The sequence below is a fragment of the Thalassophryne amazonica genome, chromosome 23 (assembly GCF_902500255.1).
Source record: "Thalassophryne amazonica chromosome 23, fThaAma1.1, whole genome shotgun sequence".
Taxonomy (NCBI): Eukaryota; Metazoa; Chordata; class Actinopteri; order Batrachoidiformes; family Batrachoididae; genus Thalassophryne; species Thalassophryne amazonica.
In genome coordinates, this window is record NC_047125.1 from 8,621,788 (window position 1) to 8,640,401 (window position 18,614).

At 40.9% G+C, this 18,614-nt stretch overlaps 1 protein-coding gene across 1 annotated transcript in view; it reads right to left on the bottom strand.

The window, feature by feature from the left end:
* Nucleotides 1-18,614, bottom strand: part of senp3b (SUMO specific peptidase 3b) — a 119,484-nt gene that overhangs the window by 88,750 nt on the left and 12,120 nt on the right. The window contains exon 2 of the mRNA XM_034165017.1: nt 5,818-5,943. Within this exon, the coding sequence (XP_034020908.1) occupies nt 5,818-5,905 (88 nt within the window). The 5' untranslated portion in view covers nt 5,906-5,943. The remainder of the gene's footprint in view (nt 1-5,817; nt 5,944-18,614) is intronic.

Genomic DNA, 18,614 nt, shown 5'->3' on the forward strand with positions numbered 1-18,614 from the left:
GCAGTCGTCCTGTCCCACATGCAGAAAAACACCCCCAAAGCATGATGCTTCCACCCCCATGCTTCACAGTAGGGACGGTGTTTTTGGTATGGTACTCAGCATTCTTCTTCCTCCAAGCACAGCGAGTGGAATTAAGACCAAGAAGTTCTATTTTGGTCTCATCTGACCACATAACTTTCTCCCATGACTCCTCTGGATCATCCAAATGGTCGTGGGCAAACTTTAAGACGGGACTGGACATGTGCTGATTTAAGCAGGGGAACCTTCCGTGCCATGCATGATTTTAACCCATGGTGTCTTAGTGTATTACCCACAGTAACATTGGAAACAGTGGTGCCAGCTCTCTTCAGGTCATTGACCAGCTCCTCCTGTGCAGTTCTGGGCTGATTCTTTACCTTTATTAATAAAAATTCATCTTTTTTTCCCCAATGAAAGAAAGTCGAGATTAATGAAATTAATGTTTTCTAAAACTCTGAACAGCACAATGTTTATTTTCCAGAGAGGCAAAATTCTTACTGTGTTTCCTGAGGTCACAGTTCACTTTTCCCGTTTTTTATCTTTCAGGTGTGTTGATGAAGCCAGCCACAGATTCTTGTCCTTATCAGACTTTTTCAAACCATCTTTCTTGCCATCTTCTCTCTGTCCGAAGTCGGCCCATGACAGAGACACGCTGCACAAGTCTTCTTTTAAAAACTTTAGATCTCTAAAGGTTTGCGATGTCCACATGCTATGTTTAGCTTCGCGCAGGAGACAGTGTTGCTGCAGCAACCAACCAGTCTCCCTTTATGACAACTGTCGCAACAGCCAGGCTTTTTTCTCCTCGAAATTCCGCGGATCTGAGGACACTGATTTGTATCTGCAACACACAGATCAGTTTCCGCGGACTGCTGCGGTCTATTAAAACTTGCACAATGCCGTTAAAGAAAAAAAAAAAAAAAAAAAAAAAAAAAAAGAGAGAACACTTTGTGATAAGACATTTTAAAAACTCGGTGACTATCACGATTACAGAGTAAAACACTAACACCCCCCCCCCCCCCCCCCCCGGGTTCTGAGTGCAATAAAAGTGTCTGTCATCACAGTGGAGGGCTCTATTAGCTCTTACTAACCAAGTGAAGGATGTAGAAAAGCGCATGGAATAGGTCGAGGAGAGGGTCTCGGCTTCTGAGGACAGCCACAGAGCTCAATCACCTGCATGACTGCCATGGAAAAAAAAGTGGAGCAATTGCAGCTGAAAATTGATGATTTAGAAAGCCATGGCTGTTGTAAAAACCTGAAAACTGTTAACCTTCCAGAGAAACCGGGGGGGCAACAGTCCTCTTGCGGACTTTCTCCAAGCAACATTACCGTCTTTAGTTGGCCTGCCTGCTGATTATCCCCCGCTGGAGATTGAACGTGCCCACTGAGCTCCAACTCCCGCTCCAGCTCCAGACAAGCCCCCGAGAAGCATCTTGGTCCATTTTTGTGATATTCTCAAAGAGAGGCTGTTCTCAGAGTGGCATTGAAGAAATGCGACATCCACCATGGTGGCTCCCAGCTGCAGTTTTACCCAGACCTGTCTGCGGAGGTCCTCTGAAGGCAGCAAGCGTTAGACACGATGGGGAAAGCACTGGCTCTTCATAATAAATAGCGTGGATTTGCTTACCCAGCGGTCCTCTGGTGTCTCCATGAAGGGCAAATTCCTTTTTTGATACCCCTGAATCCACAGTTGCATTTCTGGACACTCTCGAATAAGGCAATATTTACATTTCTAATGTTACCACTTATTATGAAGAAAAACACTTTGCACACTGATCCCCGACTGAACATTGTGCTTTTTACCCGAAGCCAACATATGGCCATTGGGTACAGTGAAGACCCGGTGTCTGTCCATCTGTCTGTGTCCAGTTCCATTACTGCCACAGTCTTGAAATTCACAGGGAACGTTCTTGGGACACAGACCTTGGACAAGTTCGAAGATGGCTAACCTTGACCTATTTTAAGAGGTTAAAATGTCACATTCTGTACCTAATTTTATGGCATGATTTCGGACATTAGCGTGGTGACGTCACTTCCTGGTGTCACCAACTGCTAACTTTGCTTCATTTTTGGTTAGAAATAACACCTTACGACAACACCACGACAAACCCTTCTAAAACTGAAAACACTTTTTGTAACCTGATAACACCTCTGGAAGGATTTACAAGCAATTTAGTGGACGTTAGCGTGGTGACGTCACATGCTGCAAGGTAGGTGGAAACTCCTGTTTTGTTTGTCACTATAACCTCATTCTCATATATTATGTAAAAGCCTGAATGGCCAGCTGCTGTCTCTGCTCGGTGTGAAGGGCTGAGCACACACCTCACACCGTCGAATCCCAGCTCCTTCCCTGGCCACATTGAGTTTCTGAAATAAGATCCTCTCAGCAAAAGCCCACCCTTTCTTCTGTGTTTTGCTCAGACTTGCACTGAGCGTTTCGCTTTTTAATTTTTGCTCCCCCCCCCCCCCCAAAAAAAACACACACACACACACACACAACATAGGGACCCAGTCCTCCAACCTAAAAAAAAAAGTTAAACAAAACCACATCCCATCGCCATTTCAGCAAAATGTCAAGACTTTGGCGCAGCGACATTGTCCCATTGCTTAGAGAGAGCCCTGGACTACTGATGTTTACTGTACTTTTTATCCGATTACTCACTCGCCAGAATAATCGATTACTAAATTAAATCGATAGCTGCAGCCCTATAAAGCATGCCTTGTAATATGATGAAATGATCCAGAATATGTCAAAAGTTTTAAGTTATGATATCATTTGATGACATCATCACGACAAAACTTTCAATTTTTTTTTTTTTTTTTTTTAAGGGTGTGACAAAGCATCACTGCATACTCAGAAGTTCACATATAGCAGCCCTGTGGAGCTACCTTTCAGCACACAAAAGGATCATGGTCAAAATCAAAGGTCAAGGTCACAGAAAGGTCAAAGATTAAATTCAACAAAACAACTTTCCTGGTCGCAATTTTTTTTTCAAATTGTTCCTCCAAATTTGGCATGAATATAGTGAATGGCCTTGCCAGTCAGTCTCTCTTCATGGTGGTAGGCCTGCTTGTTCATCTTTTGGCAAGATATCCATCACCCTGATGGATATATACAATGGATATAAACCAATTATCGCCTTGTTTCTCCTTAACACTGCACTCCAGTCATCTATCACAGCGACAGATATCTGAAGCTTTCGTACAACAATCATTTCCCCATAAATTCAGCATTATTTCAACATAAAAGATGGATAAAGCGATCAGAGAATCGCAGCCAGACGAGCTGCTAGTTGCTGCGTTCACTGCGCCTCTGTCATTTCAATGTGTCAGTAGCGACTCACCGATTATCACCTCGTTTCTTCTTAAAATTGACTTTAGAACAATTTAAGAGGTTTTACTTTGTCTTCTGATGGTTAATAATCACATTATTCCCTTTCATCACTTTGGGTGTAGAGAATCTGTCTCAGACGAGCTGCTGTGATTCAAATGATGCATGCGCAGTGAAGGCAGGGCGGAACAATTTTTAGGGGGGGACCGTTCAGTCTTTTGCAAATTAACATAAAAGCAGCCCGAGCAAGGTAAGGATCAAGCTCAAGGTCAAACACTAAATTCAACGAAACAACTTTCCTAGCCGCAGTTTTTGAAATTTTGCCTCCAAATTTGGCATGGACAGTGATCGGCCTTGCCCATAAGCCATTACCTGGGAAAAGCAATTGACCGTGACCTTCAGGGTTTCAAACTTCAGACACATCAAATTAAAGGGCTTGATGAGAGGATCCAGAATATATCAAAGGTTTTAAGTAATGACATCATTCAATGACTTCATCAGGAAAAAAAAAAAAAAAGATTTTTTTTTTTTTTTAAGTAGACCTGCATTGAAATAAATGTGGTCAGATCTCAGAAAGAAATAGCTGATATGTATTTATAAGACCCTTATGAATGCAGTAAAGTAAATCTGCAAGCCCAAATTTGTAATTCAGCGGAGAAATCAAATCAAATTTGCAGATAAAATTTGGCCCTCAGCGAAAACTGTTTGTACATCCGGGTCATTGCAGTGACGTCCAGCAGAAGATGGAGCGCTCACGCCTTCAGTCCGATCCCGCAATGAAATTGATTTTATCTGTTAGTAATGTTACTGTTATACAGATCCTGGTTTCAGCATCCAAAAGTAAGCTGCAATGAATGTGAGATACAGCTCTGCATGCTCAGATCAGCGGCGACATCGACAGCAGGCGACGTTCTTCCCCGACGCCTCACTCGCTGCCTCCGCTGCGCTTACTGAGTCCGCATGCTCAGTAAACGCCGAAGCGGGCCACTCACATCGCCCCCGTGTCTGCTGTGCAGCCAGCACCACGTCCCTGTCTACTGAATGGAGGAGCAGCCAACTTGGCAAAAGTCCAGAGAATACGCTCGCTGTTTTAATGCGGAGCGGCCGGTGACATATGTTGCTGCAAGGACAGACTTTCCGCAGCGCTGCACGTCTCGGTAATCGGAGCCGCAGAGCTCCATGGCGCTGAGAGAGGTTTATATCTTTATGACGACTTGGATTCTTTGCAGGTCCCGCCCTGTACCCCACGACGGTAACACCGGAGGCGAAAGACAGATTTTCAATGCGACACTACTCAAACGGGCGTATGAAAAAGTCCCCAAAATAATTTTCAAGCACAAATAAAATAAATGTGTACTCACCAAACGTGCCGCAAGACAATATGAAGTTTTAAAAAAGTAGATCCTTCCGTATAAGACAAGAAAAAGGTGCAGATGCAAACTGACAAATCCACAAATTACAGTTGGCGCACGCAATGTATGCTGGGATAGGGTCTTCTCTCTGACGTCTCGGCAGCGTCCCAGATGTGATGACAGTTTTGCGGAGGGCTAAATTTTAGCTGTAAATTTGTAATTTTTAAATGAAGATTTCTCTGTTGAATGACAGATCAGGGCTTGCAGATTTACTTTACTACATTCAGAAGGATCTTATGTGTAAATGTCATTTTTTGGTCCAAAGATCTGACTGCATTTATTTCAACACAGGTCTACTTTAAGGGTGTGACAAAGTGTGTAAATCATCATTGCAGACTCCTGTATGTTCACATGTAGTATTCCTATGGAGATATGTTTCAGCAAACAATAGAATCAAGCTCAAGGTCACAGGAAGGTCAAACAAATCACACACACAAAAAAAAACAACCCCACAACACTTTGCTGGTCGCAAATTGTGCTTTTTTTGCTTCCAAATTTGGCATGAATACAGTATATTCCCTTGCCTGTCAGTCCCTCTTCGTGGTGGTCGTTCTCTTTTGTTCACCTTTTTGGCGATACCAGTCACCCTCAGGGTGACAGTTTTCAGTTTACTTTTACCAGCTGTATTAGGGCTTGTACAAGTTAAAGACTTGGAAGAAATGATTTATAATTGATATACAATTTTTTTTTTTTAAAACGCCATTGACTGGACACACAACCTTCAAATACAAGCAAAAGTACCCTGATAAGGCCTGTCTATGTTAATTATTCATTTAGATGTTTTGTCATCCAATTCCATCAATTTGTGGAATATTTTGGAATCCTCAAAGCTGTTTATAGAGGCATTCATCTTTGTGTATGTGAAGTGTAGAACCACCGACAGTGAGGAAAACCAAAAATAATCCATCTTGCGAGAAACACAGGAGACATTACTCCAAGGTAGTAGAGAACCTGACCACTGGCATTCAGACAGTTTTGGAGTTTGAGAACTCTGACCTCATAATAACAAGGGTAACCACAGCTTAGAGCACCCAGAAGTTGAAATTATAGAATGCCCACCTCCTTTGGTGCTGTCCTGACCTATAGTAGTCAGATCCAAGTCTTCTTGCCAGCAGTTCTGGGCCAGACTACCACCACTCTCTCTCATTATCCACGGAAAACCCACGACCTGCGCCAGCTCTGTGCCTATAAAAAAAAGAAAAAGTAGGGTAAGAAGAAATTGTTTTGTTTTTACTTTTGTGGCTAAGCAGTTAAGAGTGAGGTGATCTTATTTAAGGGTCCAAAGTGAACAGGACCAGCGGTATGCCGATAGGAGTGGAAATCTTTAGGCACCTCAACGTGCAGCCAATAAGTCAACTGGCCACACAGGAAGCCAAGCCCTTAAACTGGGAGCCAAATTACAACCCCAAACCAGAAATGGTAAATGGACTGCATTCATATAGCGCTTTTCCATCTGCATCAGACGCTCAAAGCGCTTTACAATTATGCCTCACATTCAGGGTGCTGCCATACAAGGCATTCACTACACACCGGGAGCAATAGGGGATTAAAGGCCTTGCCCAAGGGCCCTTAATGATTTTCCAGTCAGGCGGGGATTTGAACCCATGAACTCAAGCCCAACACCTTAACCACTAGACCATCACCTCCAGAAAAAGTAGCAAGTAGCAACAATCATATGGAAAATGGAGGAAAAGACACCTATGAAGGTGTTATAGGCTTCTGTGGTTATGATGAGAAAAACTGTGCAGAATGCTGTAAATCACTAATTCCCAAATGGTTAGTGTGAAATTTCTACTGACTAGTAACAAAAGCACATTTCAATTCCACTGTGCAGGCATAGAGAATTCCACTGGTCTGAGGACATGGACCAGTAACTTTTGATCTTTGTCTCGTTGACATTTTCCCCTGCTAAACCGACGTCTAGCCTTAGGGATGGGTATTGATAAGATTTTATCTATAGATACCATTATCGATCTGATTCCCTACCGCTTGTGAATTTTCTGTGTACTAAAAGTAGGCTTTACAGGTTTTCTATGTCAACATTTTATTGTCTTAAAATAAATAAATATGAAATTGGTCACTGGATGCTTGATCCTTGGACAGAAATAAACTCTACATGGTGGATCCTTGATCTCTGGACATAAACAGAAATAAAAAAAAATCTGTAGTTTTTGTGAAAAGCATTTCCTTTTAGACATTATTGGCATGAATGTCTTTCCATATATCTGAGCTGAGCTCTTGCAGCTGGCTGTGCTGCACATCAGGATGTAATTCATAAAGAATGCAGGACGTCTCATTTTGGGAGGAAAAACGTTTTAGACGATTGTAGTTTATTGTCTGTATTACACTATTTGGAAAGGAGGTGTCATTTTATTTAAAGTGGAAATTCATTTTGAAGTTAATGCCGACCGGACTCTGTCTCAGCAGAGAGCCGCGCAGCGTTTGGAGCTGTGCTAACAGAATGGAGGACGATTCTTGTTTGACTTTTTTTTTTTTTTTTTTTTTTTTTTTTTTTTATAGTAAACACGTTAAATAGTTTAATTTCTTTCAGATGTGCAATTGTGTGCAAAATGTTCAATATCCAAATACAAAACAGAATCAAATGACATTCACATTATCTTACAGAAAAATAAAGTCGTAATCAAAATTAAATACTTAAATAATAAATACAATACTTAAATAATCTCCAACATGAACATAGAAATCCACAACATAACAGCAATGTGTGACAAAGTTTTTTTTATTCGGCACACAAAATATTCAAATAGAAAAAAATGAACAATTCCACAAACAAACAGACAAAACTAGTGAGTCCGAAAGGGTGTGGGCTGAAGCAAAGCTTATTAGCGCCCACCCCTGCTAGTACAAGTCCAACATTTCTAATCAGTCATATTTACATAAATACAAATTCACTACTACATGTCGACACACAGACATACACATCAATATACTATTCACTTATAATTATATTTATATAGTACCAGATCACAAGAAAATCGAATCAAGGCACTTTACGCCAGTAAGGACTAATCTTACCGACTGCAACAAGAGCCCCAGTTAGTGACTTTAATCCACACAAGTGACTCACGATTGACATTTTAATAGCTTTGAGAGGAGTTAAGAAGCAGACTTGAAGCTTCTGAAGACTTATTACTACTATTATTATTAATGTATAAATAAAAATACATTTAAAAAATTGCAATTTTTTAATACATTTGACTCTTATGACAAACGCTGAGCCATTAATTATTATACAGAAAACAAATGCACACAAACGTGCTGAGATGTGAACAGCTAATGCTAACTTTAACATTGAAAATGCCATAGACATGCTAAGGCGTTAGCATGTCCTGTTTTTAAGTTATAAAATACATCAACTGTTTCAGAAGACTATAACAGGTCAGTTTAACAAAAGGAAAATATTACTCACAGACATATGCTCTTTAGCGTTTCAGTGGGGAAAAATTAAGATAAAACGAAATAAAACAAGGAACCAACAAGCCAGCGGATCAAAGCATTGCTTCATTGGTTTACGCTACAAAATGGAGTTGCACCGCAGAAGCGGCTGATTACAGAGCCGCTGCAGGGTCAGCAATCAGAGAAATGATCATTTTCCCGACAAACACCCTCAAAAACAACGGCCGCCCTGAAGGACCGATAAGGGAATTGTTAAGCAAAAAGACTATTGATATCGGTGGATCAAATCATTACTTAAAGATACCCGAAAAGAACCGGTTCTCAATACCCAATGCCACTCAGTCACACTTCATGAATGAAGCTATTTAAATATTAGGCCCAACTTAAAGAAAAAAAAAGTTCATCATCCTTGACATTAGAAGAAAGTGGCGGGTACATGCAACATTATTTCAAACCTGAAGAATGACACATTAAGCACCTGCATACCAAGTGAGGAACTGAAAATAGATATTTTTAATATAAATCTTGTTTCCATGTTGAATACAGTCAGTGTACTGCACTCTAGTAGTGTGATAAACATCTGTGTGCTTGTCAATGACAACAAACTGCAAGTTCCTGACCTGGCTTGGTAAACTTCGGCCAAAGCATAGCTGATGTGTCGGTTTTTGCACTAACAATCAAAATTTTGATCATACTAGTCTGAGAAGCAATAGATATAATTGGTGCAAAAAAAAAAAAATCAGATATTATAGAGCAAGAACAGACAAGTGGATTAAATTTACAAGAGTTAGGGCTGTACAAGACAAGCAGAAGGCAAGAATTACAGAAATTTCAATTGCTGTCATCAATAAAAAGCATTTAGACCTGAGATAAACAGAGCCAAGCCTCTAGGCACATCTCAATTTGATTACAGCTGAGATCTGATTATGAAACAATAGAGGGTGCCCAGGTTTCTTGTACTTCCACCTTATGCTTAAAAATGTCTCTCATCTGGGAAGCCTGTCAACACAAAAAAAAAAAACACTGGGTGGTCTAGGCCTCCCAGCTAGAATCAAATGTGGCTTTGATGCGTCACTATCAAAGTTGAAGGACATATTGCACATTTTTTTAAACATTCAAGTTAGCAACATAACATCAAAGTACTCATGATTGTCTCTTCATGCACTCAACATGGGCTGATTTTTTTTAAATGGCTCATTATCCCTCTCTCCAGGTTAACGGGTGCATATCCGTAAAAAGTCTCACTTGGCCATTCTCAGCATGTGACGTACATTTCAGAATAACCAGAAACATCCTGATGGGTAAAAGACTGAGCAAAACAAATGTGGTTATGTCTGATAATGAAGCTTCTGAGCTTTCCTTTGAAAGTGATAGCTCAGATTTACAGAAGAGACAACACACTTCACCCCAAAACTTAGAGCCTGTAAGATTTTGGAACCTAAAGTGTGCTGTTTACTGCTGCCATGAACATTGACCTGGAGTATCTCCACCATACTGTTTTTACACACTGCCTGGACATGCAAATGTATTTCGTACATTGGAAAAAGTCGGAATACATTATTTTCAGGAGATAATGGCCTTTCTATAATGTACCACAATCATGAGAGAACATGAGCTGAAGGCAGAGCTGCATTTGGACATTATTCTCTGACCAGCGATCACGCACTATGCGTACCTGAGGACTAGTGGACCTGGACATGTTCTCTGGCTGGCGATTGCCCATGCGATGTGTGCATGGGGGCTTCTTTGATGGTGTGGATTTTACATTTCTAAATCTTTACAACTGAAAGAGTTGCATGTTCAGTTTTCCCCTCTTTTGCTTTGTGTTCTCTTCAATGGAACTGAGAGAGTCTGTGGTAATTTGGCTGTCGAAGTGTGCACACCACACTGTTTTAATTATTTAAAAAAGCTGTTTCCCTATATGTTTTACAATTAAATGAATGAATCGTTAACCCTCTGGGGTCCGAGAGCATTTTTTCAACAGTTCACTCGCCTAGCATAAATTTTTTATTATTGCTGTTAAAAGCTCAGCCTGCATCTCACAGTCAAGTAGTATGTCTCTTTTTTCAAGACAACCTGTACTTTCAAAATATATATATATATATATATATATATATATATATATATATATATGCTATAGTGGTGTTTTATAAGTGTAATAAAGGCTTACAATCAGAAATAAGAAAAGGAAAAAAATTAAGCGGAAATTTTCACACATTTTATTCAAAACACACAGCAAAGTACAATAAACAACTATTTCAACACTTTATAAAGGTATCTGGGGGTCTTGTACAAAAGAACGTAAAAATAAAGGTTCTAACAATAAAGACAAATGCACATTTTGAACAATATATACAAAATGGTCTGTGCGTTTTATTGCTCTTCAATGCTCTTGACGCATCAATTATGAGAGCCATTTTCAATCATAACATTCACAACAAATAGTGATGTATCTCATCCACTGAGACTCTTTGGATCACCATGAGATCACTCTGCTGTATGAGTGGATACTGGAAAACTATGTGTCGGTGAACCAATTCCTGAGCGGACACTCACACTGCACACGTCTTATCACAGGTTCTATGAGGAGTACAAACATGGTGGACAGCTGGCTCTAAGTCCGCGGAGTTTACTTTTCAGCAAAAAAAAAAAAAAAAAAAAAAGTAAGTTTCTATCTCATACCATTAAAAGGTTATTTATAATTTAGTGAAACTTGTATTCAGCTGTCGTATATGATGGCCTCGGCCCCAGAGGGTTAAACATGTCCATGAATTCAAAGTAGTCAATAAGGCACAGGTATAGGTAAAAGAAACCCCACCCCTATTGTGCATAATTTCAAAGCATTCACAATCAACAAATAGTCAAATTCATATTTTAGTAATTACTCTGTCCCGATTACAACATTCAAAGCAAATCAGTGTCAAGGAGGGTGTAATTAAATGCTGAAATAACACATAATGCTATGCTAAAATATGCAATATGAGCATAAAAATAGGAACCAGAATGTGACCTTTTGGCCTCTTAGCCATCTTTGAACGTGCCCAAGGTCTGTGTCCCAAGAATGGTCCCTGTGAATGTGAAGACCCTGGCCATAGGAATGGACTTATTTGTTGTGATTTGGCGCTATATAAAAAAAAATTGATTGACTGATTGATTGACTTATGTTGAGCACAGACAGATGGGACACAAAGTCTTCACAATACCTGATGACCATATTACCGCCTCAGGTGATAAATGATTTTATCATGAGGTTTATGTCACATTAAGAAATCCTAATTAACAGACACACTTCAGTTGTTACAGCATCTGCTTTTGTGTTTATAATAAATATTTATGTTATAAACAGGGGTGCACGTAACTGGTACTCATGGTGCTCACGTGTGCTAAACATCATTGATGCACAGCAGAGGGAAACACTTTTCCTACAGTCTGTCATTGCTTTCCACTTATGAAGTGCTCCCATTGCGTTTTCTCCTGCGCATCATTTATTTTTAGCACGCACAAGCACCATGAGTACCAGCTATGTGCATGCCAGCTTATAAATGTGAAGTTGCATCAGGAAGGGCAGCCGGTGTAAAAGTTGTGCCAATTCAACATGCAGATCCAACTCAGATATGCTGTGGTGACACCAAGTGCAAACAAGGTAGCAGCCAATGGGACTCAAATTCATAACAACTTAGATTTAAGTTGTATGTGATGATAGACCTCGATTGGTTTGTGCACTTCCGTGACCAGTTTTTTTTTTTTTTTTTTTTTTTTTTTTTAAATCGAATAGTTGGATGATGGGCAAGATGGCAGTGCGCATAGACGCAGCAGCCCTGAGCACTCTCATACTATTCTTGTGCATTCTTTTCTAGCCGAGTCTCTACAGTACAGTCATGCCAATCTACTTGCACTCAGCACTGGTGACACTTATTCATTCACAGACAATGTAATACCTCCGGAGAAAGGCGCTACACGTGGTGACTGAGAGGCAAGCAAGTTTTTTTTTTTTTGGGGGGGGGGGGGGGGTGCAGGCCAGGCTAAAGGCTAACCTGCTAAGGTCCCTCTGCATTCCATCCTCTTCTCAAACGCCCGCTTCACCGCTCACCGAGCCGACAGAACAGCTGACTCGGGTAAGAAGATCGGCAGTGGCTTGTGCACTTACATCAATGACTCATGGTGTTCCAACAACACAGTAGTGGCCAGGCACTGCTGCCCACACGTGGAGTTTATGATGCTTAAATGTAGACTGTTTTATCTCCCAAGGGAATTTGCTGCCGTTTTTATGTGCGCTGTGTATATTCCCCCTGATGCTTATGCCAAGCTAGTGTTAGCACAGCTACATGACAGCATAAAAAACAGCTTGGTTGCACATCCTGACAGCGTCTTTATAGCAGCGGGGGATTTCTACCATTGTGACCTTAAGACAATGTTACATAAACTCCATCGTAATGTAAAATGTGCAACCAGGAGATAAAACGCTATACCATGTCTATACAAGCATTGCTACTGCCTTTACAGCAAAGAGACTGCCCCACCTGGGTGTAAGTGACCACATCTGACTCATGCTCTATCCTCGAATACACCAGTCATAAAAACTGCCTGGCCAATGGTGGATATAGCCTGAGAGGACCATCCCTGGGATGCAGGATTGCTTCCATTCTACAGACTGGGATGTATTTAGAGCGTAAGAGCATTAACATGTCAGTCCCTCAACCAGTACATAATCACAGTCATGGATTACATCATTTTTTTATAGACAATGTGACATCATGGAAGCAATATCACATTTTTCCTAATCAACAACCATGGATGACGCATAAATTACAGCAACTGCTTAAGGCCAGGGATGCAGCCTACAGGTCAGGGGACAGTGAGGCCTACAGTGCAGCTAGAAGTGCTCTGAGGAGGAGCATTAAATCTGCCAAAAAAAAAAAAAAAAAGCATACAGGAGGCAACTACAACCCCTGGCAAAAAATTATGTAATCACCGGCCTCGGAGGATGTTCATTCAGTTGTTTAATTTTGTAGAAAAAAGCAGATCACAGACATGACACAAAACTAAAGTCATTTTAAATGGCAACTTCCTGGCTTTAAGAAAGACTATAAGAAATCAGGAAAAAAACAAAAAAAAACTGTGGCAGTCAGTAATGGTTACTTTTTTAGACCAAGCAGAGGGGAAAAAATATGGACTCACTCAATTCTGAGGAAAAAATAATGGAATCATGAAAAACAAAAGAGCGCTCCAACACATCACTAGTATTTTGTTGCACCACCTCTGGATTTTATAACAGCTTGCAGTCTGAGGCATGGACTTAATGAGTGACAAACAGTACTCTTCATCAATCCGGCTCCAACTTTCTCTGATTGCTGTTGCCAGATCAGCTTTGCAGGTTGGAGCCTTGTCATGGACCATTTTCTTCAACTTGCACCAAAGATTTTCAACTGGATTAAGATCCGGACTATTTGCAGGCCATGACATTGACCCTATGTGTCTTTTTGCAAGGAATGTTTTCACAGTTTTTGCTCTATGGCAAGATGCATTATCATCTTGAGAAATGATTTCATCATCCCCAAACATCCTTTCAATTGATGGGATAAGAAAAGTGTCCAAAATATCAACGTAAACTTGTGCATTTATTGCTGATGTAATGACAGCCATCTCCCCAGTGCCTTTACCTGATATGCAGCCCCATATCATCAATGACTGTGGAAATTTACATGTTCTCTTCAGGCAGTCATCTTTATAAATCTCATTGGAACGGCACCAGACAAAAGTTCCAGCATCATCACCTTGCCCAATGCAGATTCGAGATTCATCACTGAATATGACTTTCATCCAGTCATCCACAGTCCACGATTGCTTTTCCTTAGCCCATTGTAACCTTGTTTTTTTCTCTTTTAGGTGTTAATGATGGCTTTCGTTTAGCTTTTCTGTATGTAAATCCCATTTCCTTTAGGCGGTTTCTTACAGTTCGGTCACAGACGTTGACTCCAGTTTCCTCCCATTCGTTCCTCATTTGTTTTGTTGTGCATTTTTGATTTTTGAGACATGTTGCTTTAAGTTTTCTGTCTTGACGCTTTGATGTCTTCCTTGGTCTACCAGTATGTTTGCCTTTAACAACCTTCCCATGTTTGTATTTGGTCCAGAGTTTAGACACAGCTGACTGAACAACCAACATCTTTTGCAACATTGCGTGATGATTTACCCTCTTTTAAGAGTTTGATAATCCTCTCCTTTGTTTCAATTGACATCTCTCGTGTTGAAGCCATGATTCATGTCAGTCCACTTGGTGCAACAGCTCTCCAAGGTGTGATCACTCCTTTTTAGATGCAGACTAACGAGCAGATCTGATTTGATGCAGGTGTTAGTTTTGGGGATGAAAATTTACAGGGTGATTCCATAATTTATTCCTCAGAATTGAGTGAGTCCATATTTTTTTCCCTCTGCTTGGTCTAAAAAGTAACCGTTACTGACTGCCACAATTTTTTTTCTTGATTTCTTATAGTGTTTCTTAAAGCCAAAAAGTTGCCATTTGAAATGACTTTAGTTTTGTGTCATGTCTGTGATCTGCTTTTTTTCAACAAAATTAAACAACTGAATGAACATCCTCCGAGGCTGGTGATTCCATAATTTTTGCCAGGGGTTGTAGAAGCCCACTTTGACACCTCGTCAACCCACAGCAGGTGCGGCAGGGCATGAGGGCATTAACAGACTATAAGAGAACAATATCTATCCCTACTGCCTGTTCTCCCACCCTGGCAAGGGAACTGAATCTGTTTTATGCTCATTTTGACAAAAGTGATGCTGCCATACCAGCCCTGCGCCTACCCTCTGAAGAGAACAGAGTACGAGTTCTGGATGCAAACGAGGTGAAACTTCCTGTGCAAAATCAACCCCAGGAAGACAGCTGGACCAGACGGGGTGCTGGGACGGGTGCTCAGAGACTGTGCAGATGAGCTGACAGAGGTTCTCACAGACATTTTCAATCTGTCCCTCTCCACTGCCTGGGTCCTGGCAAGTTTTAAGGCAGCCACAATTATTCCTGTACCTAAAAAGGTCGCCACCTGCCTGAATGATTACTAGCCTGTGGCTCTCACTTCCATCCTGGCCAAATGCCTGGAGCGACTGATACTGAAAAGCATCAAGAGTGCCATTCCACCGGCTCTGGACCAGTACCAATTTACATACAGGGAAAACAGATCAACAGAGGACGCTGTCGCTACTGTGCTTTACACTCTATTGGAACACAAAAACACCTACACAAGAGTGCTTTTTATTGATTTTAGCTCAGCGTTCAACACCATTCTGCCTAGCACACTCCTGTTGAAACTGAGAAACCTTGGATTAAACAACACACTATGCAACTGGATACTGGTCTTTCTAACAAACTGCTATCAGTATGCGAAGGTAGGGGGGCACATTTCCCCCACCATCGCCATCAATACCAGTGCTCCCCAGGGCTGTGTACCAAGTCCACTCCTGTACACATGACTGCTCTCCCTCACGTCCTACTAATTACATCATAAATTTTGCAGATGACCTAACTGTGCTTGGACTCATATCAAGCAACGAGACTGCATATAGGGAGGAGGTTGAACTTTTGACAAAGTGGTGCAAGACACACAATCTGGCCTTAAACATGAATTAATAAATAAAAATCAAAAAGGAAATAACTGTGGACTTCCACCACTGTTCATAAATGGGCAGCCTGTGGAGAGAGTGCCCTCTTTTAAATTCCTGGGCCTGACAGTGTCAGAGGATCTGTCCTGGAGAAGCAACATCACCTCTGCTGTGGGAAAAGCTCAGCAGCATCTCTTTTACCTGAGGAAGTTAAAGAGACTTAACATCCCTCAGAGGCTTATGATCAATTTTTACAACTGTGCTGACATATGGCTTGCTTGTGTGGAGAACCATACAAGCAAGGCAGAGAAGCAGGCAATTCAGATGGTGGTGAAGACAGCAGGAAAAGTCATTGGGTCTGACCTCCCATCGATCTCCACTGTGTACATCTCCCGCTGCCTGCATCGGACTTGTATCATCAGAGGCCGCGTCCACCCAGCACACAACCTGTTCGACCTGCTGCCCTCCGGCCGGAGGTACAGGTCACTCCCTGCCAGGACCAGCAGGATGGCAAACCGCCTCTACCCCCAGGTCAACAGACTCCTAAATGAACACTTCACTTCTTAACTCCCTTCACCCTCCAATACCTCACACCTGCTACAACTGAACTGGTTTGCATTGATGCAGTAAACATTCCATAAACAATAGTCTACAATAACAGTCTTAATCCATTTCCCCCTCCCTGCCATGTCAGTGTTTATGCCACATGTGCCTACATACTAGGGCTGCAACAAACGATTATTTGGATCATCGATGAATCTGATGGGGTTTCCACACAATCGATTAATCGGATTAGTGGGGAATTTTTAAAAAAATGTGCCAGGGAAACAATTTCTCTCCTTCCATCACTTTATTTAACAACAGAACATTATTTGAAAACTTAAAAATCAACAAATCGTCAAATGTCCCTTGGCAGCTGAAATATAAAATAAGAATAAAACAGTTTATAATAAAGAACAAAAATAATTATTTCAAATGACATTGCTTTATCAAAGTGCTGAGTTGCCATAAAACAACAGTGAAACATATGTTATAAAATATATGGTGAAAAAAGAGGTATTTTTGTTGCTGCAAATGAGCAATTAGCACAACCAGTTTCGTCCGTGGAGATTATTTTACTTATTAACTACATAGATGTATAATAAAACAAATGGTGACTGGTTTCTAAACACAATTATGACAGAGTATTTTGGGGAAGAGCAAGAAGCAGCAGAGTTTTTTTTTTTTTTTTATTGTTTAGATGTGCGCGCGTGAACGGGACAGGAAGTCCTCAAACTGGGTCCTGCAGAGGCGGAAGGACCGCTGAAAGCGGCCGTCATCCAGACGCAGCTCCTGCAGCAAATAATGATATTCCCCGAATTGGGAGCTTTCCACAACAACTCACTCCGTGTGATCAAGGTTCGTCATGTTAACTTGACTGACAACTGGAGCTGGCGAGCGGAATGGAAGCTCCTCCTATTTGATGACGCCCTGGGGTGAATTTTTGCAGCGAAAGCAGAGCGACACACCGGGTGATTGTGGCGCGTCTGTCGCCACACGACCGAAGTGAATTTGTGGCGTCTGGTCGCGCGTGGTGTGACCACGGCATAAAACCTAAATCAAAAACTGTAGCCTGACTCATATGTGCAACATTCTCTGTATAACTTGTAAACTATGTGGTCATTTCACAATGACTCATGTGACTCATGTCTCTTTCTCTAAAACTGTATTGTAGCATTATTAGTTATTACTATTATTATTTTTGCTATTAAATATATAAATAAAAATTTTTAAATATTATAATTTGTAATACATTTGACTCTTTTACGACAATAAACACTGAGCCATTAATTATTATACAGAAAACAAATGCACAAACATGCTGAAACGCCAGCAGCTTAATGCTAACTTTAACACTGAAAATGCCATAGACATGCTAACGCAGTAGCACCGGCGTTAGCATAAAATACATCTATCAACTGTTTCAGAAGACCATAACAGGTCAGTTTAACATAAAAAAAGGTAAATATTCCTCATTCTTCTTTGGGGTTTTAGTGGCGAAAAATTAAGATAAAGCGAAATAAAACAAATGAAACCAACGAAGCAGCAGCTCAAAGCACTCTACTGGTTCAAGATTCAAAGCAAAGCTCTGTTGATTATATGGAAGAAACAAAACATTTGCAGTAAAACAAAGTTATTTAGCAACTAATCGATGACTAAATTAGCTGACAACTATTTTAATAATCGATTTTAATCAATTAACTCGATTAGTTGTTTTAGCTCTAGTACATACTGTACTGTTTACATCACATTGCTATTTTTTGCACAAGTTATCAATTGTATGAATTGCTCTAAATGTAATTTTGTTGTTACCTCAACAATGACAAATTATTATTATTATTACCAATCCAAAGGATACAAACAACAAACAGCTACAGAGACTGCCAAAAACAAAGTACTCGAGTGCCCATTTTTCTGAGTGTTTCCAACAGCATTTACATAGCTTTGAGGAAAACATCCCAACGCATGCTTGAATGGAATGTAGCTGCTAACATTAAGAAAGTGCGATGTGTTATGATGACTCGTTAAGTGATGACTTAATTTTGATGCAGTCACAGCAGCCGCCGCTTTCCACTGTGGAAAGACTTAGACTCAATTCTACCCCTTGGCCCTTCCCCTTACCCCTTCCCCTCAGTTTTGCGCTGGCACGAGAGACAGGGGTGTCTCAATTCTCTCTTTTTCGCGAGATGGAGGAGAAGGCGGAGGGCTTCAAACCCCTCCGTTTGGAGTGAATCTGGATGCACACTCCGTTTGGAGGGGTAGGAGGAGCTTACCGCTGTCTCCAAAAAAATAAA